Raw genomic sequence first — 25,224 nt, forward strand, 5'->3', positions numbered from 1 at the left:
ATTTGAGTCTGAATTGCCTCGTATTATTTCAATGGACTTTCTCCTAACAGCAGTAATAGTCTTTACTGACAGGTGTTATTTACTTAGTATTTGAAATTCCCCTCAAATATATATGAAGAATATACTATCTGAGGGTCAGAGATGGACAGATTAAGCTCTTTACAGAGTGGTCAATGCTCTTTTTTTGCTATGTGTCATGTGGTTTCCTGCACAACTGTAGCCTGTGAAATGTCATTTGAAATGTACAGGGAGATAGAGGAGGACCTGGGATGCCTGGATTTAAAGGAGAACCTGGACTTTCTATTCGAGGACCAAAGGTATGCTTTATTCATGTTCTTTTTGTTTTTCTGTATTTGAAATAAACGAAGGTAGATTTAATGCGTAAGTTGATTTTTCTACTTGCAAAGTCTACATTGATGAACTAAAATGTAAGAATATAGCTATTCCCTTTTATTAAAAAAAATAAGCAATCACATCGTTATTTTTCATGCATGTGGGAAAAGTAGCTCTTATGGTTAAATTTTTGCTTATTAGATAATTGTTTGAAAATGCTCTTTTGCACTGTCTGTGATACAAGGAATTAAATGGCCTCTGGCTTCTTCATTTACATGTTAATGCCTAAAGTATCCGTTCTGCAAAACATTGTCCAAAAAATCATCTGTGCTTGGAAGCTTTGTTGAATAAAAATTTCCTGCTTTGATTATTCATAGTTTGGAGTTATTTCAAAGGGAAATACAAATAATTAAGAAGAAACTATGTTTCTGTAATCATATGTGGTTTTTCATGGCAACGAAGCACCATTTTCCTTCTCACACTATACCCAGCATCACAGCAAAATTTAGCATTTATAACATTCCTGGGTATCAACCAGCAGATCTGTTTATGAAGACAGGCTTCAGGGCCCCATAATTAGCACTTTTTAAATCAATAGCATGTTGTTACATAGCTTTGAAGCTTGCTTATATGCTCCCATATTAAGTTGTCTCATCTAGATAAAAAGGTTCAAGTACTAAATTGATGACTCTCAAAGTTAAAAGAAGAAAACATGGAGTCATCTTTTAAATAAAATATGATGCAAAACCTGTTATATAAAACTGACATAAATTGGAGTGGTTCTTATTAAAAGTAAAGGGACAATCTTGAGCCTCCCTGTTCTTCTGGCTTTAACAGTCAGTCCTCCCTGCTAGAGTCACAGCTGCCCTGGTTTGCCCAGGATTAAAGTGGTTCCTGGAACGCATGACTTTCAGGGCTAAAACTGGGAAAATCTTGGGCAAACTTGGACAAATTGTTCATCTGCTTCCCCCAGATCCCAAGGTAGCCCAAACTATGTAGACCAGTCTCTTTAGAAACACAGGCTATATAGACAACTCAAGGAGACAAGAGCAAATTTTCTAGTGTGAAAACGACAGATATGACCTTGATCAATTACTTCTGCATGACAATTTTAATAAATTGATAGCTGTGAAGTCACAATTCATGATTTATACATCTCTCTCTCTCTACTTCTATTTGCAGTAGGAATACAATCCAATTAAATGTGCTGTCAGAGTTTATAGGCCCCACCTGTTCCCTGCTGATGATTATTAGGTATCATAGGTGATGGTATTTAAAGATATTTGCCTCTTCATCCAAGCGTTTTGCTACTCCCTTGGATTCTGATGATACTCTTTCTGTCGTTCTTCCCTAGTTCATTAGTTTTTCAATTTTTGGAGTGTCATACACACCTTTGAATGTCTGGTGGAAGTTTTAGCACATTAATTTCATTTTGTGTAATACTTCAGGGATCTCCCAGACACCACCTAAAGCTGATTGCAAAATACTAGGTTTCTATTTTTGCCCTAATTTCTATCGAATGAGAGAAATACTTTGAAGTAAATCACTTTGTAGGACATTTCCTTGAATCCAGTGCAGAAAAGCCAAGTGGCAAAATTCCATCTATAAAAATACAGTAAGGAATCCAAAATAAATATCTGCACCTCCTCTTGCTCCTTGATATATCCTATTAATAACAGAAGTAACAAGCTACCTGAAATTTTTGCAGAAGCAAGGACAAAGATCTCTAGAAAAAGGATGTTTATAAACTGTGAGTGTTTTCATGGTTTTTCCCTCCACTGTGGTGTCAGACGTTAAACAAGAGCAGCTGCTGATAAGTTGTTGTAAGTTTGGGCCTTAGAAATAAAAACTGAAAAGTAAATTTTGATTCCAATTTTCTTTTCTTTTTAACTCAACCAGGGAGCAGTTACTGCTTTATTTTATTGATGGCCCTCTCCTTGTGTAAACATGGAGATAAGTAGAAAACTTATTTTGGGACAAGTTTCATATGTGAATGTTTAGAGCTTTAACCTTAAATGTGGTTGGAATAGTATAAACAATTGGTTCTGAGAAGTAACCAGTTTCTTGTAGTTGGAATTCACCAATATTTAGCTGTCCTGAAGACCATGGGCTTCCTTTCTCTCATTCAACTTTAAAACATCACCTTGAGTTTTTGTTGATGATGAATAGTACATTAAATTTTTATAAGTGGCCACGTATTTCCTAAAGACGATCATTCTTAAGAAGGTTAACCACATAAAAACAGCCTTTCAGTTTAATAGGAAAAAAAAACAGCTGTTGCATTCATGGTTTTTAAAATAAAGTTTCTGATTGCTTAAAGAGTATGTAAATTTTTTTTCCCATTTCCAATCAATTATTCATTTATTGGAGTAGAGTTGAGAATAGGTTTTGGGAGTTGAACTTTGGGCAGTGTTTTCACTTGGAATAATGGCAGTTTGATCTCCAAGTTTGCTGGCATGTAAGGAAAGTTCTTAAGAGTCCTGCTACTTTCTTTCTCCATTCTTGGAAAACAAAGGTCTGCCTGTTGTTAAAGTTTCCTACCAATATAAAGAAAAACCATAAATATTTTAAAACATGAGCAGCTCTTTATCAAAACCAGGGCTGATATTGACAAGGGCTGTTGCAAGTGTTATCAACCAATAACAGATCAGCGGAATGTGTTGTAAAATGAAGTATTATAGGTTTTAAATATAAGTGTAATGGACTTGTAGGTAATCTTTTAAAAGATTCTTAATTTTTTTCTCTCCCCCCATTTTACTTTTGTTAGAAATTTTTCTGATTTCTGTTTGTGAGAGAGTTATAAGTCTTAGAAAACGCTGTCATCCAAAGGACAATAATCACCCCTTCCTGCTCTTTCTGTAGGAGACTAAGGGCTGCTACTAAAAGTTTTGGATGCCTAAGGTCATCACTGTAAAACAGTATTTACAACTTTTTCCTAAGTCTTAAGATATGAATCACAAACTCTATCCTTTCATAACTTGTTTTTGAAAAATTAATGTGTTTTTATTTTCATCTGGCTTTACTTATTCCCCATATAATTCGGGCCCCATTAATGAAGACAATAGATTTAATGCAACAATAGGAAACTCTAGTTATTTCCACACTCAAAATTTTGCTATGTATTATTTTCTATTCATCTCACATTGTGCTTACTAAATTTTCGTTTTTTTAATTCTCCTTGATTTACAATGCACTAAAAATTTATTATTTAAAAAATTAAAATATTAGCAATAAGTCATTTTCTAAGTCCTGGGTTAGAAATCTACCATTGGCATATTGAGTTGGTGTTATACTTAAGTTTAACCAGGTGTTTTATCATTGAGTCTCATGATTTCACTGATGTTGGAATTTACCCAGGGTGTTCAAGGCCCTCAGGGACCAGTGGGTGCTCCAGGACTCAAAGGCGATGGCTATCCTGGTGTGCCTGTAAGTGGGACATTTTTTTCTTCACTTCCTCCCTTCCTTTTGAGTGTTGCATACAACAAGGATGCTCACTCGCTCCCTTACTATGTCATCTCAGGGACCTCGAGGATTACCAGGACCCCCTGGGCCGATGGGTTTACGTGGAGTGGGAGACACTGGAGCAAAGGTAAGATTTTAAAGCAGGCAACATACTAGCTTCGAAGAGTGTGCCTATAGGTAGGTGATTTTGGTAAAGATGAAATGTTTTATCAGATAGAAAACTAGAGGTGTCTGGAATAATTGATAAAGTTATTTGCCCTTATCTATGGACTTCTGGGGAACTAATCTGAACATGTAGACTAACTTTATGGTTTGCCTCCTCCTTCTCTGATAGCAACTCACACTCCTTTGCTGCTTCCTCTTCTTATATCAACATCAGAGTTCAAGTCAGAGCCCTCCTCTCTCCTCTAGCCATACTCTTTCCCTAGGTACTCTCATCCAGCCCCATGGCCTTAATCACTGTCCACACATCGATGGCTTCCAAATACCTATATTTTGTCCCTTAAGATCTGGTCTCATGTACCTAGTTTCTTACCACGTATCCCTTCTTGGGCTTCTCACAAACATCTCTAATTTAACATCCAAAATAAAATCCTTGATTTTTGCCCTGTAACCCTGCAAATGGCTCTCCCATACTCAAGCCAGAAGGACTAAGCATCATCCTTGGTCTCTTCCTTTCCCTCTCCTTCCTCCATGCCTAGTCCTTTGGTAAGTCCTATCAATGCTACTGTCAACGTATCTCTCAGCTCTGGCTCCTTTTCTCTTTCTGCTTCTGCCAAGCAGACTATGTCATCTCTTACCTGGGCTGTAAAAATAGCCTCTTCACTGTTCTTCCCTCTATCCCACCTCTGTCCTCCTGTAACTTAGTAGCAAGAGTGGTCTTTTAAAACCGTAAATCAGACCATATACCGTTCCTTCCTAGAAACACCTTGGTGGATTCTCTTTGTACTCAGAACAGACTTTGAATACTTCCCATGGCCTTTAACACCCTTCATGCCCCAACAGCAGCTTCTGTCATTTCTGCAGCTTCTGTCATTTCTCCCCGGGGGCAGGATTTTTGCTTTGTTTCCTCCTAACTTCACGTCACCAGAACTAGGTTACCATTCAATAGGAGCTCTATAACCTGTTGAATGAATGGAAAATGAATAAATGATCAATATTACCCTAAAGGAAAAATTTTTGCTTTGAAATATATCTACTTAGTTTTTTGAATGTTTCCAGGTCACTAGAGAGAAAAGATGTTATATGTGCTAATGCCAACCTCTTCTCTTGGTTTTTGCACCTGCCACAAAACTTAGAAGTGCCTCTTTGCTCTCTCCCAGATAGAATAAAAGATTGGAGACACAAGGCACTAAATATCATATTTAAGGGGAAATCTTTATACCTGCCCCATCTCCGCTTCTAGGGGTAATGATGAAAGTCCAGTAAGAATATATCTGAAAGTGCTGTGTCCACTGTACAGAGAGGATGAACCCGAGGTGCTCTGATAAAGGATCTGGCTTAGTCTGACTCAGGACTACATCAGATCCTTGAATAAGGCTCAGCAGTTATCAGTAAACTGCACTGAATTTGGGTACTGATGTATTCTTTTTTCTTTAAGGCATAGCAGCTGTCAAAATGCTAAAATTAAAAAAAAAGAAAGATAAATTCAATAGGTAGACCTCATTATTTTCTGCTCTGAAGCGATGGTAAGAAGTTGTATATTGAATATTTCTTTAGTTAGGGAGGTAGAAGCTTATTTCTATTTAAAATAAGACATGAAATGAACTATATTAAATATATACTGGAATGTGTATATTCCAATGGAAACATGATCATTTATGTTTCACAGAGTAGATTATTATAAATTTGTTATGTAAGTAGACATGATGTTATATTAAATTATACAATTATGTTACTGCTTTACATTGAGCAATAATAATAAAGACAGGCACTTAGGCACAGGTAAAGAACATTAAAAAATTAGCTGGGTATGGTGGCTCTTGCCTGTAATCCGAGCACTTTGGGAGGCTGAGGTGGGCAGATTACCTGAGGTCAGGAGTTCGAGACCAGCCGGGCCAACATGGTAAAACCCCGTCTCTTCTAAAAATAATAAAATTAGGCAAGCATGCTGGTGCACACCTGTAATCCCAGCTACTCTGGAGGCTGAGGCAGGAGAATTGCTTGACTCCAGAAGATGGAAGTTGCAGTGAGCTGCGATCACGCCATTGCACTCCAGCCTGGGCAACAGAGCGAGACTCCATTAAAAAAAAAATTTTAAAACCCAATTCCTGTGAATATTTCACTCTGTCAGATTATCTAAGATACGGACTAAAACATTTACTAAATGGTTTATGACATTACTAAATGGTCATATGCCATTTTCCTCCAAAAGTCCCTTGATATGCCTTCATCTACATTTTAGGGGGAAAAAGGTAAGAAACAAGTTGTTCAAAACTTCATCTTGCCTATTGTTTTTTGAAATGGCTAATATGCTGCCAGAAGATGTATCTGAAGTGAAACTCCCATTGTCTGTGGAGCCCACAGGGGAGGCTGAGTGGAAGCAGCGGTCCACGGTTTGCTTCCAGCTGCGGGCAGAACTCAGGCAAAAAAGCTAGGACCTACCTGTCTGCCCACCTCCCTCTCAGCTGCTTTTCCTTCCTTCCATTGCCTCTTGTGTCTTCCCATGGAAATTGTGTTGTTCAGAATTTCTCTAGCCCTGGAAGGAGATGTTAGGAGAGTGAGCTGGTCTTAGAATCAAGGAAACTTGGGTCATAAACTTGAAAATAAAGGGAAGTCTAAAAGTAAATGCCAGCTTTTAAATAGCTTTAAAAATAATCTCTCCTTTTTTTACAGAGGCTTCAACATCTCAATGTGGCCTTTTTTTCTGAAGAAAATTTTTGGAAACATACACACACACACAAATATACATAGAGCACTAGGGGTAGAGGGAGGGAGGGAGGGAGAGAGAGAGCGAAAGAGAGAGAGAGAGAGATTCATAGACAGAAACTGGCAAAGAAAGGAAGATAATTCCAGTTAACTTTGCCCTTCTGGCTTGGTAAAGTGGAGGGGAAATTCTGAAAATAGCAAAAATTGTCCATGGCAGCAGAAACACAGGACCCAAATGTGTGCAAAATTTCTCCCCTTTTGAGTTAAAATGACAGAAAAACTGTATGTGTGTGTGTGTGTGTGTGTGTGTGGTAGTATAGCCATATGGATCCTGATATGTTTTTCATTTAAGCTTTGTGTAGTCACCTTAAAATTGTGGCCTTAAGGCATTAATTTACAAAACAAATGTGTTTTGAAATGAGGAAACCATTAAGGTTGACAATGAATTTATGGTGAGTTTTTGTGCTGTTTAGTTAAGGTCACATGTGTTTAGCATATGACACAGATGTTAAACTCAAAGCTTCTGTGTTTCAAAACATATAAAAAGCAGTCCCTCACATCTAGCACCCTTGTGGTTCTCCATGGCTTTTTTCCAAGTAGAAAAATTCCCTACAATATCTATGGGTATCATCCTTCTAGATACAGTTACCTTTAATTTAAATTAAATTTGGCAAGACTTTCTGAGAGATTTCAAAAATTCTGATAAAAACTACAACTTTGAAGGAGAGAGTAGATACAGTTTTTAAACTCACCTTTGAAACATGCTGGGAAGAGGAACTGATAATTTGGTTTCTTGCTAAGTGGGAAGTGTTCATCCAGTGTCCTACTCCTGAATCCAATCTCCTGGCTTATTGATGGGGAAGCCAAGCTCCAAGACCCTACCCATCACTTCATGCTTTTCTTCACTGGAGCCTTATATATTAAGAGAACTTCTTATAATTTGAGGACAAACGTGCCATACATCTCATTTCTCTTTGAGAAGCTGCAGATAACTCTGCTCCTGTGTTTTTACCCCCAAAGCTTCATAAGGTATATGTAGCCCAAGGGCTGATTTCCTGATGTCCCTGAGTATGAGTTTAATTCTGGCCTCATAGAAAAGGAATATAAGAAGTGGCTCTCCTGAGTTCCCTAAGGGCAGGTGCAGCCTGCCATGCCCCTCTTTTAGCTTTTTTCGGGCCCTCTCAGGAAGCTGGGTCATCAAAAGGAAAGCTATGACCCTCTCCAAAGCCTTGGAGTGGTTGAACTTAGGCTGATCTTTGCACAGAGGAGATCTGGATTTGTGGTTAGGACCTCTTAACCATCAAGTTGTTGGCATAAGTCTGTGAGCAGAAAAGACTTGTTGGATTGTTGTTGTTATTACAGCTATAATTACTCTTATTATTATAATGATTATGTATTACCTAAGTATTTCCAGAATATTATGACATTTTTAACAGTCCCCATGTTTTATAGATGAAGAAATGAAGGACCAGACAAGTTGAACAACTTGCCTCTTTACAATGTACACATTTTTGATGCTATATTTGTTTTGTATATGAGAGGGGCTATGGATATGGATGAATGAATGAAAAACTAAATGGATGAATCAATCAGAGCAGAAAGCGTGACTTCCCTGATCCACAGATGCCCACTCTCCTATGGTGTCCATCTTCTATTTAGGCAGTTTTGTGTGCAGTTGGATTGTTTCCCTTTTCTATTGTCAAAACTTAAATTACGTAAACAGTAAAGAGAAGCATAAACCTAAAACCCAAAAGAGTTAAATAATTTTCAGTAACTTTACATGTTTGTGTATTGTAAGTACATGCTTTATTTGACAAAAGTGGCCCATAGTAATAAAATGCAAGTCTTATGTAGAATTCCACTGAGTATCATTATTCTAAAAATGTTCCCAGCATCTGAATTGCCCCTCTGTTCTCTGCAATGGCTCACATATGTACACTCCACCAACAGGCATTGGTGGAACAGAGGACTGATTCACATAGAGATACATTAGGAATGTGTGGATTCCATTGGCAGACATAGACTGGACAAGGAACTCCATTTTGAACAGTGTCCAACAAGGAGGGCTAGCCTAGGATACAGACTTAATAATGAAGTTAAGGGCCCATAATTCCAAAGTGTACTTGAAGAAAGCCACCTCCCTGTAACATGACTGCAAAATTGCTTCAGGCTGAACAATCAGCCCGAAACAGAACTAATTAAAGCCAGAGCCATACAAAGTTTAGATGCCAGGCAGTTTGACCCAGAGGTTTCATAAAGAGTCATATCCAAGACCAGAAAAAGGTGACTTTTCAAGGTTACTCGCCAATGCAGTTCCATGCCTGATCTCTAAAATCTGAGCTGCACTCCAGTTCACCTCATGGCTTTCAGTATTGCTTTCATCTCTCCTTGCTGTTTTCCTAGCTTTGTATTTGTCTTCGCATGAGTATGTACACTCCCTTCGGCGCTGGAGACACATGGTAAATCCCCTTAACATTCATCGCCCACATCACCATTTACACATTTTTATTTTTAATCATGCAGACTTGGAGGAACTTTCTCCCAGTGGAAAATTATATTTAGTTTTAGTACAAGACAGCCTGCTCTTCTCCCTGTCATAAGGGCAGTATCAATGTTTCTGTTTTCAAGGTTTCTAACCAAGCTAAATAAGAGAGTCTCTTCCTCTCCAGTGAAGTTCTTGGCGAAAGGCAATCATTTGCTTATCTCTGATGAGCTGATTTTGAGAAAAGTAAAAAACAATCAATAAGAAGTTTTAAAATTGTCAGCAGTTTTGGGGTGAATATTAAAGTTTTAGGAGAGAAATTGATTCAAGGAATTGAAAATGCTTTAAAATACTTTGAAATTTAAAGGTAAAAAAATACTTGAGAGGAAATGTGATAGCAATTTGAGAACTTTGGTGGCCGAGTAAGACCTGCCCACAATTCTCTTGCTCACATTCACCAGGTGTGGTGGCTAACATGGATACATGGCCCATGGAACAACAAAAGATCATTTTCTAGCATCTGTGTAATTATTTTCGCATCCGCATGATGATCATGCTGACAGTTGGTACCATCTTCCTATTCATATTAAAGGGTGTCAGTGAGAAATGACTGAGTCACATGACAATGGTCATTCAGTAATCATTACACATTGCCAATATCTGTCTTGTCTGTGCATATGCCTAGAATAAAGACTCTAAAACTTCCATTGACATTCTGACTACCATGAGTGAGGTATTCAAGAGGTACTAACTCATGACTTAGGTGGAATTACATAATTGTTTCCAGAGTTCTGCCTATGTTTGTGGTAGTTGGAGTAGTTATTTCTTAATTTTATTTAAAAACCAGAAAGAAAGAAACATTAAGCAGCTGCTATCATCACTCTGACTTCTACCTTATTTTAAAACCTAGTCATTCCTCAGTTTCATCATTTAGCAGAATCTTTAGAGTACCATTCCTTGGAACATCCTTAAGAGGCTGATTCTTTCACAGTGAATTTAATTTGCTTTTATTGTCCCCAAGTAGAAAAGCATGAAATCGCTTTTGGAACAAGAATATCTTGCTTCCACCATCTTCTCAAAGAGTGGCAGGAACTTAGCTGGTACAAAGGGAGAGAGAATGATTAAAGCCTCATTAGTGTGTGTGGGGGTGGGGTGTGAGGGGGAGGAAAATAATCTAATGGGTTGATTATTTCCTCAAATATTGTATTAATATTTTTAGAAAACCCATAAGGTATGATGGGTTGTTTCCTTGTCACTGCTCCACCTTGAAACCTTGCCACTTATTAGCTGTGTGACCTCAGCAATTCATTTAGTCTTCCTGAGGCTTAGCACTCTTATCTGTGATTTGGGATAATAATGCCTACTTCACAGATTTATTCTGATAAATTAATAGAATAATGTACATAAAACATCTTTATGAATTCTAACATATTAAAATATAACTAGTGGTAGTAGCCATATTATGCATCACTGCCAAATCAAGCACATTGTAGGATGGATAAGAAGAGAGATTAAGAATTGGTATAGGTAGGGCATCTGGAATTAGGCCAGTTAACATGTTGGAGTAAACCACAAAACCAAGGAATAGCAATGGAGGGAAAATGGGAAGGGAAGCCTTAGAGAGCTGGGTTCTTGTGCAGGTCACATGGGACCAGTATCATACAGGATGAATCTTATAATCCAGGATGTTCTTTCTTCTCCTTGAGAGAGTGTGGTTGGCAATGTAGGAAAAGGGCTTTCACAGTTTCACAGCCAAACAGCTGTGGTCTTTGCATTAAATGGCAGCTGGAAGAAAGTCTATGGAAAAGTTAGCATCTTGCGTCTAGTCCCAGCCAACATCAAAATGGGAGATGGGTTTTGGAGTCATACCTGGGTTTGAATGGCTTCTGGCTGCCTGGTTTGTGGCAAGTCATGTGTCCTGCTGTAGCCTCAGTTTCCTTATCTGTAAAATGGAGTAAGTTGATGTTGATAAGATCAGGTAAGATAATAAATGAAAAGTGCCTGCTGCATAATAAACTTGATAAATGTTATTTTTATTTATTTATTACAATAGTTTTAATATTAGCCAAAGTAAAGATTTACTAATGAGAATGTGAATGTGTTTGCTCTCCTCTTTTCCTTCTTTCATTTAAAAAGGGAAAGCTTCAATGTATGATTTTTAGAACCAGCATAAGATGATATGTGTTTTTAAAGTTGTTAAAATTATCCACTCTGCAGTTATGGTCTAAGTAGTCTTCACTGAATCACGTGTTAAGTTCACATACACAAGTACTGCAGATAGTCCTAAACTTGGCCATTTCCTGTGAAAATGAAAGCAGTATCTCCCATCTAGAATCCCTTTTGTGGGCCAAGAGGAAGTGGTATGCCATCTAAACAGTCCGTTCTTCTTCTTTTGAGAGAATGGGTGCATGGAGGAGGGATAAGGGTAAGACTGTCGTCTTAGGAAAGTGATAGATGTCGTTACCAATGGTAACTCTAGAATTTGCTCGCCCGTCTGTTCATTATCTCCTAATACAAGAGCTCCCTCTGCAGGCTCCAACAACCCTCAGCTGTTGCGTGGGAAGCTATGTCCAGCTATGCAGGAACCTGTTATAATTTCCTTTATTTGTGAATGTTGCTCTATCCAATGACAATAAACTGCATATCTGAAAATATCACAAGTTAATGCACTTCTTAGGTACCTATGGTGCTGCCTTATGACAAAAACAGTGCCGTCAAGTGGCTGAGTAAGACCTGCCCACAATCCTCTTGCTCACATTCACCAGGTATGGTGGCTAACATGGACACATGGCCCATGGAACAACAAAAGATCATTTTCAAAGACCACACCATAGTGGAGAGACACTGCTTCTGTGGATTCTCAGATCATTAAGTGCCTAATGTTCCCATCTATCAAAGTGTGGTACTTAGACACTGAGGAACAACACTCATGCCATGTTACAGACCAATTCAAACATCTGCAGAATGTTAAAACTTGATTTAGAATCTATTAGATTATTTTCCCATAGTTTGAAAGATACAAAAGATTATTTAGATAGGTGAAACATAGCTATGTGTCAACAATTATATGGATAAGGATGGACAGTTTGTTCTAGGTGAACACTGAAACACCACAGATGACATGGAACACACCTTGAAATTCACTGGCTGAGGCTGCAGGACAGAAAGAACAGTAAGGTACCTACAAGGTCAGCTGTCCTATCGCAGTTGGCCTTCAGACACTCCTAAAGGTTGTGGGTTGGGGGAACTGAATAAGGGAGACTATGAAGGAGAAAATGAATAGCAACACTGAGCATGGACAAGGCTGATCTGAGCTAAACTAGAGACTTAACTGTTTTTCTCACTTGCTTTCCTGTGTGTGTGTGTGTGTGTGTTTGTGTGTGTGTGTATTAGTATGATTAATACTAGTTGAGGGGAGGTTTTACATTCTCACAAGAAAAATATCATAAATTAAATAGTAAAATATCACATTTTTTCTTAAAACATACTACTTTGTTAAAAAAAAACTTGCCTTCTCTCTATATCCCTATATTTTAAAAAAAATATATAACATTTGGTACAGCCCGATAATATACACAACACATGTAAATTCTACTAATGATGTTGAATCTACCTGTGTGCTCCTCCCCTTTGCCCATGTTTAATATCTTTAAAATCATGAATTATTATTAAGGAGGTCTATTACAGCAACACTTTCTCATGTTTACTGGAGAGACTTTTGCTGGATATTGTTTATGGATTTTTAATGATGGCATTAAAACATTTTATTATGAAAATTATTATTATTATTATTATTATTATTATTATTATTTTTTTTTAGACGGAGTTTCGCTCTTGATACCCAGGCTGGAGTGCAATGGCGCGATCTCGGCTCACCACAACCTCCGCCTCCTGGGTTCAGGCAATTCTCCTGCCTCAGCCTCCTGAGTAGCTGGGATTACAGGCACGCGCCACCGTGCCCAGCTAATTTTTTGTATTAGTAGAGACGGGGTTTCACCATGTCGACCAGGATGGTCTCGATCTCTTGACCTCGTGATCCACCCGCCTCGGCCTCCCAAAGTGCTGGGATTACAGGCTTGAGCCATCGCGCCCGGCCTATGAAAATTATTAAGCATGCACAAAAGTGGAAAGACTAGTGAAATGAACTGTCATTTACTTATCACACTTCCTTGACAATTATCAACTCATAGTTGATCTTGTTTTTAGCTGTATTCTCCACTCCTCCCCTCACTGCATTATCCTGAAGCAATCTTCATACATCACCCATATAAAGCTTTAGTATTTGCCACTCAAATGCAAGCACTCTTTCTAAAAACTTGACTGCAATACCATTATTAAACCTAAAAAAAATTAACAACTCTTTAACATAGCAAATATCCAGCATTCAAATCTTCAAGCTTGTCTCATCAATTTGCTACAATTCGTTTGTTTGGACTGAGATCCAAATCATGCCCACACATTGCATTTGATTGAGATAGCTCTTAAATCTCTTTTAATCAAAGTTGACTCGTGCCTCGTTTTTTGTTCGCAGTTTGTGAATGTGCTGTTGATGATATCCTCATGGTGTTGAGTTATGTGTTTCTCCATCTTCCATCTATTATTGTAAGCTGGTAGATCTTGAGATGTGTTTACATCCAGGTTCGTTTTTTTCTTGGCCAGAATGTTAGTAGGTAGGGTGGTGCATTCTCTACTGCAGCACAGCAGGAAGCACATGGTATCTGGCTTTATCCTACCTAACCTCTCACCTTATCATGGAAGGGCACAGGTGAACAGAAAAGAAAGAGAGGAAGCCATCAAATCTGGGATGGGTTGGGGTGACTGGGCAAAGAGGAGTATTATTTCTGATAAAACATTCAATGATTTGGGGTAAAATTTATCTAACTATGCTTACTTGTTTTGTTGAAGGGTGTCAAAATGTTCGAAAGAGATAAGACATCTCCCTTTTAAGATGTAGAAAACTGTATGAATCAGTCAGATGTAGTTGGAGAACTTCAGGCAGTGAACTTACACTCCCTTTGAAGGTACTTCAGAGGTACTCAAGAAAAGAGTGATAATAGAAATGTAAGTACTAGAAGGTTTTCATGTTCTCTACTTGGAGCTCTTGATGTTGGAGTGATCCTTTCAGCTGGCAGGAACTTGGGGACATTCAAAGATGGGAGTCAGTAGGGGAGAGGTGTTAAAGAGATAATTAGCACCTGTAGCCTTAAAAGCAGCTGAGTACTAAGTGGAAGAGATGGAGACAGTATAATAAAAGTGGCCTGTAAGCAAAAGAGAGATACATAATTATGAAAGTAGACATTAGAAGAATTAAGTCTGTAATAAAGTACAATTTAAAAATTTCCCCCGTCCTTTTAAGGCCTTGTGTTATCTACAAGTATTTTAGAGTTTATAAGTAGAAAGTAAATTAAAAGATGGACTGTTTTTCTAGATAAACGACATCAACATTTCTTATAATTTATGGTTTTTGCACTGTTGAAAGCTAGAAGCTGTTTAGCTGGTAACAGGATATGGGCAAAACAGGATCTAAGGTAAAGGTCTTGGGAGATAGTTCAAAGCCTAACCCTGGTTCTTTTATTTCTTTATTATTTTATTCAGGCATATTTTATACATTATAGAATTTGTCCTATTTAACTATACAATTCAATGATTCTTTAATTAAATTTACTATTAATCTATACAGCCATCATCATAAATCAGTTTTAGAACATTTTTACCTCTCCAATAAACTCTCATGACCATTTATAGTTAATCCATGTTGCTATCCCTGGCCGCTGGCAGTGACTAATCTGCTTTTTGTTTCTATGGAGTTACCTTTTTTGGAAATTTTGTGTAAATGGACTCATAAAGTATGTCTGGCTTCTTTCATCAGAATAAGGTTTTTGGGGATCATTCATGTTGTAGCATGTATTCACGGTTTATTCCTTTTTATTTCTGAATTTACAGCACTTTGTCCATTCACCAGTTGATGGGCATTTAGGTTGTTTCTACTTTTGGGCTATTATGAATAATGCTACTAAGGGCATTCATATGCAAGTCTCTGTGTGGACATATGTTTTCATTTTCCTTGGATATATAGGTAGGAGTGAAATGACTGTATCATATGGTAAATTTATGTTGAACTTTAAAAGAAACCGCCAAAATGTTTTCCAAAGTGGCTGCTCTAGCAATTATAGGGGTTCCTGTTTTTCTATTCTTCTAGCCCTGCATCTTAATAGCTGTGGAGACTTGGGCAAACCTTAGTTTCTGCTTTAATAAAATAGGTGGGTGGAGCTGACATTTACCAAATGCCTATTCTGTGGTAACAACAGTGATAGAAGCACTTATAAGCTTTGTCTCACTTAATTCTGAGCCCTATGAAATATAGGTATTATTTTCTACATATGTGATGAATTAATATCTACATATGTCTCTGAACTGAGGTTCAGAGAAGTTACATAAACTGGTCAACATTATAATGCAGGATTATTGTAAGGACTAAATTACATCAAATAACATATATGAACATGGGTGGCATAGTCTTGGGCATACAGAAGGTGGATAATCAAGCAATTTTTATTTCTCTCCTTCTTGCCATCATTAGCATCTCTAGTAGGTCTAGCCACAGGGCTTTACCTACCTTCATCAGGTCCCACCAATTTTCTGGTAATAGTTGCCAGCTATGAAGCTGTCATGCCTTAGTGAAACTGAAAATCCTTTGTAGAGTTTACCCTGCAGTTCCAGTTAATGAGGTGGCAGATATATCACAGAGCCAATCCCTAACTCAAATAGCATAAGCTTTGTTGCATACAATGATAAAAGCAACTAGCTCAGGATATGATTATATTTCTTATTGGTTGTTTTTATTCTTGTCCCTTCTTCCATCCTCTATTCACAATACTAGTAATTACTTTTCCAAATTCTAGAGAAGAGAGTAATGAAAAAAGTTAATGTTGCCAAGAAGTTAATTGACTTGATTAATTTGAAATGGACCTGGATCCAATGTTTGAAGATTTCCTAAGTGGAAAAAGAAAAGAGATGTAGGAAAAGAGGGTTCAATTAGTACCTTAGTCACATTCAAGAAGTTTTTGGTATTAAAATATATATATATTGAAAAAACATAAAGTCTTTAAAAAATTAGTAACTTGTTATTTGTTGTATCTTTTCAGGGGGAGCCCGGGGTCAGAGGCCCTCCAGGTCCTTCTGGACCTCGTGGAATAGGAACCCAAGGGCCAAAGGTGAGTCCTCAGCTCAGTGCTCTGTGTGAGGGTCAGATACCATCAGTGACAAACAAGTCAATGGTAACTGCATAGTAAGTGTTCATATTGGTGTTGACTTATTTTTTTCTTGATGACTGATGAAAAGTCTTATTTTTCATATCAGGCAAATGTTCAGTAAAATAGAACATTTGAGTTTATAAAGCTATTCACTTCCCCAAAAGAAATGAGCAAGTCAGCTTCTCTTTAGTTGCAAAGTGCTCAGAACATTTCTAGGTTTCTTAGAGGCTGTGCCATTGCCAAGAAGCACATCTTTGCTTTGGCAGAGGTGCCTTGGGATACATTAACAGGTCACCTGCTAATGCATCTGTTGTGCCCTGTGTGGCCACAGCTACTCTGACAGGGCCTCAGTGCAAGGGTCTAGACTGATTGTCCCCAGAGAAGACAAGAGCAACTTTTTTTGGCCCAGTTTCCCTCCTTTCTGTGTCTCCTTCAGCTTGGTGGTTATTCATCTTTTAATTCTTTTAATCCAGTGTTTCTCAAAGAGGGAGACTTTGTTTCTCTTCCCTGCCTCAGGGGACATGTGGCAATGTCTAGGGGCATTTTTGGTTGTGTAGGTCAAGTCCAGAGATGCTGCCAACCATTCTGCAATGCCTAGGACAGCCTCCTCTCAGAAAGAGTGACCCAGCTTGAAATGTCAAAGGTGCTGAGTTTGAGAAACATGGTTTTAATTGTTCATTCACTTGCTCAACAAATTTCTTTGATTTGTTCAAAAGTAGGGTAAAGAAGTAACAACCATGTTCAATAGGGAAAGTAGGTGTCGATGAATCACCCACCACAAATTCAAATTTCGAATTGGTATATTCATGCCAAAAATGCACAGAGAGGAAAGGGAAAAGGCTTTATGAGTCAGAGATTTTACTGGCATCCCAGAATTACCAAGATTCTCAGTTTGTCTTTGTTTTGTCCGTCAACTCCCTTTTGGCAGTATGCTAGTTTTGAACCTTCTAGATCACTTTAAATGGAGAAAGATGCCCCCAAGATGTTAGTAGTCATTTCGCTGCATGATGGAAGATGGGTCTATTTTTCTTTTTCGTTGTCATTTTTCTTCTGTTAAAAGTTTTTTTTCAATGGGCAGGTATTCCTCTTACTATGTTTACTTGTTTTGTTGGAGGGTGTCAAAATGTTCGGAAGAGATAAGACATCTCCCTTTTAAGATGTAGAAAACTGTATGAATCAGTCAGATGTAGTTGGAGAACTTCAGGCAGTGAACTTACACTCCCTTTGAAGGTACTTCAGAGGTACTCAAGAAAAGAGTGACAATAGTGGATGTACTAGAGGGTTTACATAACAGATACTAGAAATATATGTACAGAAAAAAAATCAAGCTTTTTTTAAAATACTGGAAATAAAAAGACTAACTTACATAATAACTTATATTACCTAGCATTTCTCAATGCTTCTTCCATCCAATGTTAATTTAGGAACTTCTGGGATAAGCAACATGACACTAATTTCTTTAATGTGGGACCTGTTAGAGCCACTAATCTACTATATTAATGTGCACTGGAGATCACCAGGGGAAAGCATATGCTATTTTCCAATCTTATTCCACCACAAAGTCTTTCCAAAGAAACATGGGATCAGTTTACGAACACATACTGGGAAATGCTACCCTTGCTTATTGCTTCATCTACATATTTTCCTAAAAATTTGGACACGAATCCACATTAATATCCACTGAATCTCTAACTGCAACCCCAGTGAAGTTGCACTCCACGTTGAAAGAGTGCAACATGTTAAGACTATGTGGAGCCACATGTCAGTGGTTTTCATATGTGGTGCAGGGCAGCCCTGATGTTCTTGGGCTTGATGGTAGAGCAGCAAGGGGGGCCCAGGCAGATGAGGCCCTGGGCCTCCATTTCTGCTTGGGCCAAGCAGCTTTGCCTACTACTAAATTTTTATTTGGATTATATGTAAGGTGTTGTTTGCAAAGAATTCTGTGACTTAAATATATTGGGGAAGCATTTTAAGTAAAATCGGAAGTACCTTATAGACAGCATGAAGGTCCTGGTCAGACAGAAGTAAGAATGAAGCTGAGAGTAGTAATACTTACGTTGTTTCTTCTTCAGTCTTCTTACATTTTGTCTTCAAATTCTCCCCATCTTCTAACAGGGTGATACTGGGCAGAAAGGCTTGCCTGGCCCTCCTGGCCCCCGTGGCTATGGATCACAAGGAATTAAAGTAAGTGAATGGGGTTGTGCTGGAGTCACCTCTTGTTTCACCAGAGTGATGGGGAGAAGAGATTTTAACACAAAAAATGGCTATTATAAAATAGATTTATTGTGAACCTAGCAGTTAAATGGCATCCAGTATTTAGAGACATCATCTGGAAGTGTAAAAATGATGTGAGTACAATACTTTAACAAATGCTAAACGTTATATAAATTGCTTGCCACAAAACTGAACTGTTCTATGGTTTGTCGCTCTCCCCTCTTTCTGAATTGAATGGAGAATTTATACTCAGCTTCTCTCTCTCTCTCCCCCGCTGTCCCCCTACCCCGGCCTCCCCTGTATCCTCCATGATAGCCCAGGGCTTCCCAATCTTAGCTCACAGTGGAATCACCTAGGGAGCTTTTGAACAGTACTGATGCCTTTTTCCAGAGGAACAAAATCTGAGTCTCTGGGAGTAGGGCTTGAGTGCTGTGGTTTTCAAAGCTCTCCAAGGGATTCTTCTGAGCAGCCAGGGTAAGAACCTCTGAGGCCCTGAGTCTGTGTTACTGGAATTCATAACCATCTGCATGACACTTTGTTTCTGTGTCAGCAGCAACAAGCTTATCCAGCATGGTGGGACTCTCAGGGTCTCCCATGTCTCAGCAGACAAATTTGACATCTAAGGGTTACTATGTAGTTCTAAAAAATTCCCTCTTCTAATTAATATGTTGATGTTGTTTTTCTTATCGGTTCACTTTCTTTTTTTTCCTATTCCACTGCTGCCTCCCTTATAAACTGGTTTTTCATTTTATTATATATGTAATATATATATATTTTATAAATAAATATTAATATATATATTTATTTACCATACTTAAGCTTTGAAACTGAGTTATTCACCTCTGGATGATTGAGATTGATTCTAAAAATGTGGAAACATTCAAAATAAACTCTTTTTCAAATAGCAGAACTTCTTAGTAAGTAGGAGACAGTAGGAGCTTAAGATAATACATGTAAAAGTCCCATGTTGAAATTAAACCGCCTACTTCTGTGTAGAGAGAGTGAGCTTAGTCAAGAGCAGAACTCATAGAATGTATGTTAAATCTCCAGTTTTATCACACAATGTCTATAGCTTCTACAGCAGGTCTTTTAAATAACAATTGTTCATCTCTCGGGCTGAGTATCCAAGCAAAGGCCAAATAGGCCTGTTGCCCATATTGTACAAGCCCTGGAAAGAAAATATAGCAAAACTGCTTTCTCATAAACAATACCAATCTCAGACTTAATTTTTAAATTCTATGGTTAAAAAAGTGGTAGCTCTGTACACAGAGTTTTGCATGAGTTTGCTTAGGGAATAAACCTATGTCAAACCACAGGTCTTGTCACTAACATAAGCTTAATTCACACATGCTATTAGTGCATTATTACCACCACTTTGGATCTGGGGCCGGTTTTCTCCCCTCTCTTATCTGTGAAATACTTCCTTAATCTCATCTGGGTGGTGTTTAATTAATCCTCACCAACTGTAACTTATCTGGTTTCCTGCCCATCCTTATGCTCTCAGGGTTATGCTGTGTCCAAACTCCATCCGGCGTGAAACCAGATCCTGAAGCCTCCCATCATAGGAAAGAACCAAAATCAAAACTGCCATGTATCCTGTCTTATAAGAAATGAGATAAGCTTTTCCTTCACTTAGGACTGTAGCCTGATGCTGCTTAGCAGTGAGCCCTGACTAAGGCTCACTCATAAAACCTGGTTTCTAGGCCAGGCCCGGTGGCTTATGCCCGTAATCTCAGCACTTTGGGAGGCCAAGGCAGGCGAATCACTTAAGGTCAGGAGTTTGAGATCAGCCTGGGCAACATGGTGAAACCCCATCTCTACTGAAAATACAGAACTTAGCCTGGTGTGGTGGTGCATGTCTGTAGTCTGAGCTACTCAGGAGGCTGAGGCACGAGAATCACTTGAACTCAGGAGGCAGAGGCTGCCGTGAGCCAAGATAGCAACACTGCACTTCAGCCTGGATGACAGCTAGAGATCCTGTCTTAAAAAAATTAGCTGGGCATGGTGGCTGGCGCCTGTAATCCCAGCTACTCAGGCAGAAGAATCACTTGAACCTGGGAGGCAGAGGTTGCAGTGAGCCGAGATTGCGCCATTGCACTTCAACATGGGTGGCAAGAGTGAGACTCTGTCTCAAAAAAAAGCCACCCGGCACTTTGGGAGGCTGAGGCGAATGTATCACAAGGTCAGGAGTTCGAGACCAGCTTGACCAACTTGGTGAAACCTCATCTGAACTAAAAATGCAAAAATTAGCCAGGTGTGGTGGCACGTGCCTGTAATTCCAGTTACTCAGGAGGCTAAGGCAAGAGAATCTCTTGAACCCCAGAGGTGGAGGTTGCAATGAGCTGAGATTGCATCACTGCACTCCAGCCTGGGGGACAAAGCAAGACTCTGCCTCAAAAAAAAAAAGAAAAGAAAAGAAAAAGAAAAACCTCTCTAGACATATTGGACTGCCTGGCATCCTGCTGGCAGCAGGGCAGAGATACTTCCCTCAGGACTTTCAACTCATTTTCCTGACCCTGGGTTGTATTAGGTTGGTGCAAAAGTAATTCGGTTTTTGCAAAAACCGAATTACTTTTGCACCAACCAAATACCCTCATGGTGAAAGGGAAGGAACTGAAAAACAAAATTGGTGGCATTCCTCTGAATCATTTCAAGGCTATAGGAAAGGCAAAATTTCATTTCTTACATTCCTTTGTTGACTTATTTCCTATCTCTTTCCAAAGAGCATTTGAATCAGTGAAATCTGCTTCCCTTAGTGTGTCTGCTTAGTAGGCTTTGATGGAAACCTTTACTGCTGTTAACCTTTACCACAGAAGCCTCAACCGTGTTCTGTCTCTCTATCCCTTTCCATTCATGGCTGAAATAAGGGCTGTAGCTGCAATCACAAGTGACTTGCTTCAGCATTCACCTAACCAGCTAGTCATTCATTCATTCATTCGACCAACCAACCAACCAATACTGATTGAGCACCACCTATGTTAGGCAAATAAGCCAAGTGCTAGTATAAAGTGTAAGTGAAAATATATAAACTTAGTCCTCATGGAATTTACAGGCTATAAAATAATTAGACTTTGAGTTCTGGAGAGTATGGAGGGATGGCACAATGGAGTGAATTGAGACTACAGCAGCAGGCAGGGCCCTTGCCAGATCCTGTAGACCAAGTAGTGAGTTTGGCCTTAATCCGAGGAGCAACTCGAAGTCAGAGAAGAATGACCTGACTTTGGAAGTTTGGAAGAGACTCACTCTGGCTACCATCTGTAGAATGAATGGACATGACTGGAAGGAATGAGGGAGTAGAAGGGCTTCCCTTTCCATGCCCCCTTCCTGTTCTCTTGATTCTTCATGTGGAAGAATATGATCTTCTGGGAACTACTTCTCCCTGCCTTTCCTGGGACTCTAGGACCACCCAGGCTGCTGCTGAGGCAGCTCTGATCCTGGGAAACCTTGTGAGCATGATGGGCTTGCCCCTCTTTATTTAATTCCACAGCAGCCCCCTGCCATTCCTCGGCAGCCCTGCTGTGGCCCAGCTGGCTCTGCACTGCAGAGGAGCTCCAGCTCCTCCAGGGCCTCAGTGCTTTTTCCTAACTGTAAATATTTGCTGTTTAGATGGATGAATATGGGACTGTGGCTCTTTGATCCTAAAATGGTCTTGGTCTTTCAGGTTACATCACAGGCCAGGAAGTTATATGATACCACCATCTTGTCCCACTGTAAGCCTCCAGCACTAACCCAGATATAGACTCTAGGTATGTCAGAAGTCCCACAGATTAAGTCAGGAGGGGGAAGGAATGGAACTGGGTCTGGAGGGATTCCTTTATATGCCAAGTAGCCCTTGTGAGGCAAGCTTATATAGAGGCCAGGAGGGATGTGATCAGAGGGTGTATTGCCCAGGTTAAAAAAGCACAGGGACAGACATGAATGGCTTCTCCCCCATTCTTTATTTCTGCTTGGGAGTTATGCCAGTTTCCCTCTCTCTATCCTTGTTTAAGTCAGTTCCAGTGTCCCGATCAGCCCTGACATTCCCTTAGTACTTATCTCAGAGGACCCAGAAGTCCTTATATAAACACAATTCTTGGTAGCCCTCCTTGACTTTAAAGAGTTTGTGAGGTAGATTTGTGGACTGGCTCTACTATAATTCTTGCTCTGCATAAACGCTTTATTCATTGAGAGAATTAGCTTCCATACCACTGGCTTTTGTCCTTCCTATAGGCTTGAACATGACTGATCCACCCCCAGCTAAGGATACCTCCTGTTGGGCTATGGCAGAGGAGGGGCTGACTATTTCAAGCCTAACAAGTTTGTTGTCAGTTTTAAAAAATAGCCTCAATGACATGCTGGGGAATTTGGTGACTTCTACCCAACAGAAACCCTGGCATCTCCAAAGCTGACAAATAGTGATTGCAGTATTCGCACAGTTACAGACCTAACAGATAACCTCTGAGACATCTGGAGCTCGTAAGTGGAGTGAAACTCATTCTGCATGGCCTCTCCCTCCATCTATATTCTAACCTCCGTGGTGTAAGAGAAAGAGAATGAGGGACTCATTCCTCTGTGGCTTTAGAGCTATTCAGATCTTGGCCTGAATCTGGGGTCCGATTCTTTCTAGTTGTAACCTTAGGTAAACCATTTATCTTTGTTGAATCTCAGCTTACTTATCTTTAAAATGGGGATAATATACACGGTGTTATAAACAAAAAATTGTACAAAGTGTCTAGGATACAGAGTGGGTATTCAGCCAGAGTGTGGGCTATAGAGTCAACAGATTTGAATCATGGCTTCTCTACTTCCCGAGTATTTTATCTCTCCCTCAGTATCCACATCTGAGTAATGGGATAATACAGTACTATTTTCTAAAGTTGTTGTGAGAAATAATTGAAATTAGATAGTATGTATAATGCATGTAATACATGGTTATATATGTGAAAAATGTTTGCAGCTATTCACATTATTATTCCTACCTGCTTCCCTTCCCTTTCTGCTAGTCTCTCTTGTATTTTCCAGGAAGAAGGCCTAGAATTCTAATATAGTACTCAAGTGATGTAATGCTTTTAAGCATAATATATTGGTTATATTAGTTAGCATAGGCATGGCTCCAACACCAAACAGACAACCAAATGTATAATGGCTGAAAAATAGTAGAGGGTTTTGCTCACATTACAGTCCAATGTGAGTGTTCCTGGGTTGTGGGTGATTTTCTTCCACACGGAATTTTAGAAAACCTTGTCTTCCATTTATGGTTCTTCTATTGGCTGGGCTTCTTTACCACTTATACCCAGCAGGTGAGAAGAGAGTATGTAGAAAGGGGTATACCTGCTTCATAAACTCTTGGCCAGGACTTGACATGTGTCCCCTCTGCTCACATTTTATTGGTGAGAACTAGTTGTATGGCTGTACTTAATTGCAAAGGGACTGGGAAAGGTAGTCACTGTGTGCCCAGGAGGAAAAGGAATCAGAGGTTTGGTGAAGAGTCAATAATTACTGCCATTCGTAATTTAACCTGTTTTTAGGAAATATGGAAATTTTAAGTTACTTGTTGCTCTGAAGTATATTGGTGCCTCCAGAAAAGAACAGATAGTATGGTGGTCTCCATGGCAACTTCCAGAATGCCCCACCATTCTCCTGACACTCTGGGCACAGACATCTGGGCTTATAAGGACTGTGTTTAGCCCATCATTTATTTTATCCTATCCTAAAAAGAGAAACTTAGAGCCTTGATAATCTTCTTACTTATTTCACACAGCATCAGTAGTACTCATGGATGACTTAGAAATTTTCAGGGTAGACAGGCTGAGCACTGGCCAAAGAGCTGGAGGGGGCTTGGGGTTTTTGATAGGACCAAGAAAGGAACAGGAAATGTTCATTCATGTCCACAGCAAAGGCAGGGCCAGAGAGTAGGAGCACCATGATTCAAAGGCTGGGGAGTGATAAGCAGAGAGAGGATTAAGCAGGGGGGCAAAGCTGGCACAAAGAGCTTGATTTCAGGAGAAAAAGAGGAGCAGTGATTAGGCTCCTGTAGGAGAATAAGTAACGGTTTGGAGACCTGGGTGATTGCTTGGGATGCCAGCAGCATTTGAGACCAAGCAGGGGTGTGAAGATGGGTGGGTCAGCTCACCTTGCAGAGTGTAGCATAAATGGGCACAGCCAGAAAATTGCTTCTCCCTCCAAAGCTCCCTGATTCAGGAATTTGGGGCATAATGTGGAACATTATTAGATTATTGACTCTGTGTTTAAGGTTAATGCCATTTCTTAGGAAGATTTCTTTTGGTTAGTCTCAGTTGCGCTACAATAACTGTGTTTCTCTAAACTCCAAGGGCTCTTTTTATAGAATCAGGTGTCTTTGCTATCTCTGACTTCGCTTTACAAGAAAAATTAATGTTTGAAAAATGTCAGGATTCTGTGGTGGAAATCTCACATGGAGCCTGCCAACCTTCTGCCTGGCTCCTACCTGTGACCTGATTGCTTTCAAAGTGTTTCCAGAATCCACTTGACTAGATTTGTGGTTACAGTGAACCTATTACAGCACAGAAAACTGCCACGCTTAAAGGCCAAATAGAAGTGATTTATTCATTAAAATTTAACTAACTTAAGGGGAAAAAAGGAATTTGATTTATT

At 39.2% G+C, this 25,224-nt stretch overlaps 1 protein-coding gene and 1 long non-coding RNA gene across 7 annotated transcripts in view; one reads left to right on the forward strand and one right to left on the reverse strand.

Moving 5' to 3' along the window:
* Positions 1–25,224, forward strand: part of COL28A1 (collagen type XXVIII alpha 1 chain) — a 201,272-nt gene that overhangs the window by 128,607 nt on the left and 47,441 nt on the right. For all 6 annotated transcript variants that reach the window (XM_064380376.1, XM_021674199.2, XM_021674202.2 and 3 more), the window contains 5 exons: positions 249–317; positions 3,691–3,759; positions 3,854–3,922; positions 16,291–16,359; positions 18,514–18,582. In XM_064380376.1, the coding sequence (XP_064236446.1) occupies positions 249–317; positions 3,691–3,759; positions 3,854–3,922; positions 16,291–16,359; positions 18,514–18,582 (345 nt within the window). The remainder of the gene's footprint in view (positions 1–248; positions 318–3,690; positions 3,760–3,853; positions 3,923–16,290; positions 16,360–18,513; positions 18,583–25,224) is intronic.
* LOC110568988 (uncharacterized) overlaps positions 10,998–25,224 on the reverse strand; it is a 32,666-nt gene continuing 18,439 nt past the window's right edge. The window contains exons 2-3 of the long non-coding RNA XR_002479128.2: positions 18,455–18,560; positions 10,998–11,087 (exon numbers count right to left, since the gene is read on the reverse strand). This is a non-coding gene — a long non-coding RNA (uncharacterized LOC110568988). The remainder of the gene's footprint in view (positions 11,088–18,454; positions 18,561–25,224) is intronic.

The sequence above is a fragment of the Aotus nancymaae genome, unplaced genomic scaffold, assembly GCF_030222135.1.
Source record: "Aotus nancymaae isolate 86718 unplaced genomic scaffold, 86718_ANA_hifiasm-v0.15.2.pri h1tg000025l, whole genome shotgun sequence".
Lineage (NCBI taxonomy): Eukaryota > Metazoa > Chordata > Mammalia > Primates > Aotidae > Aotus > Aotus nancymaae.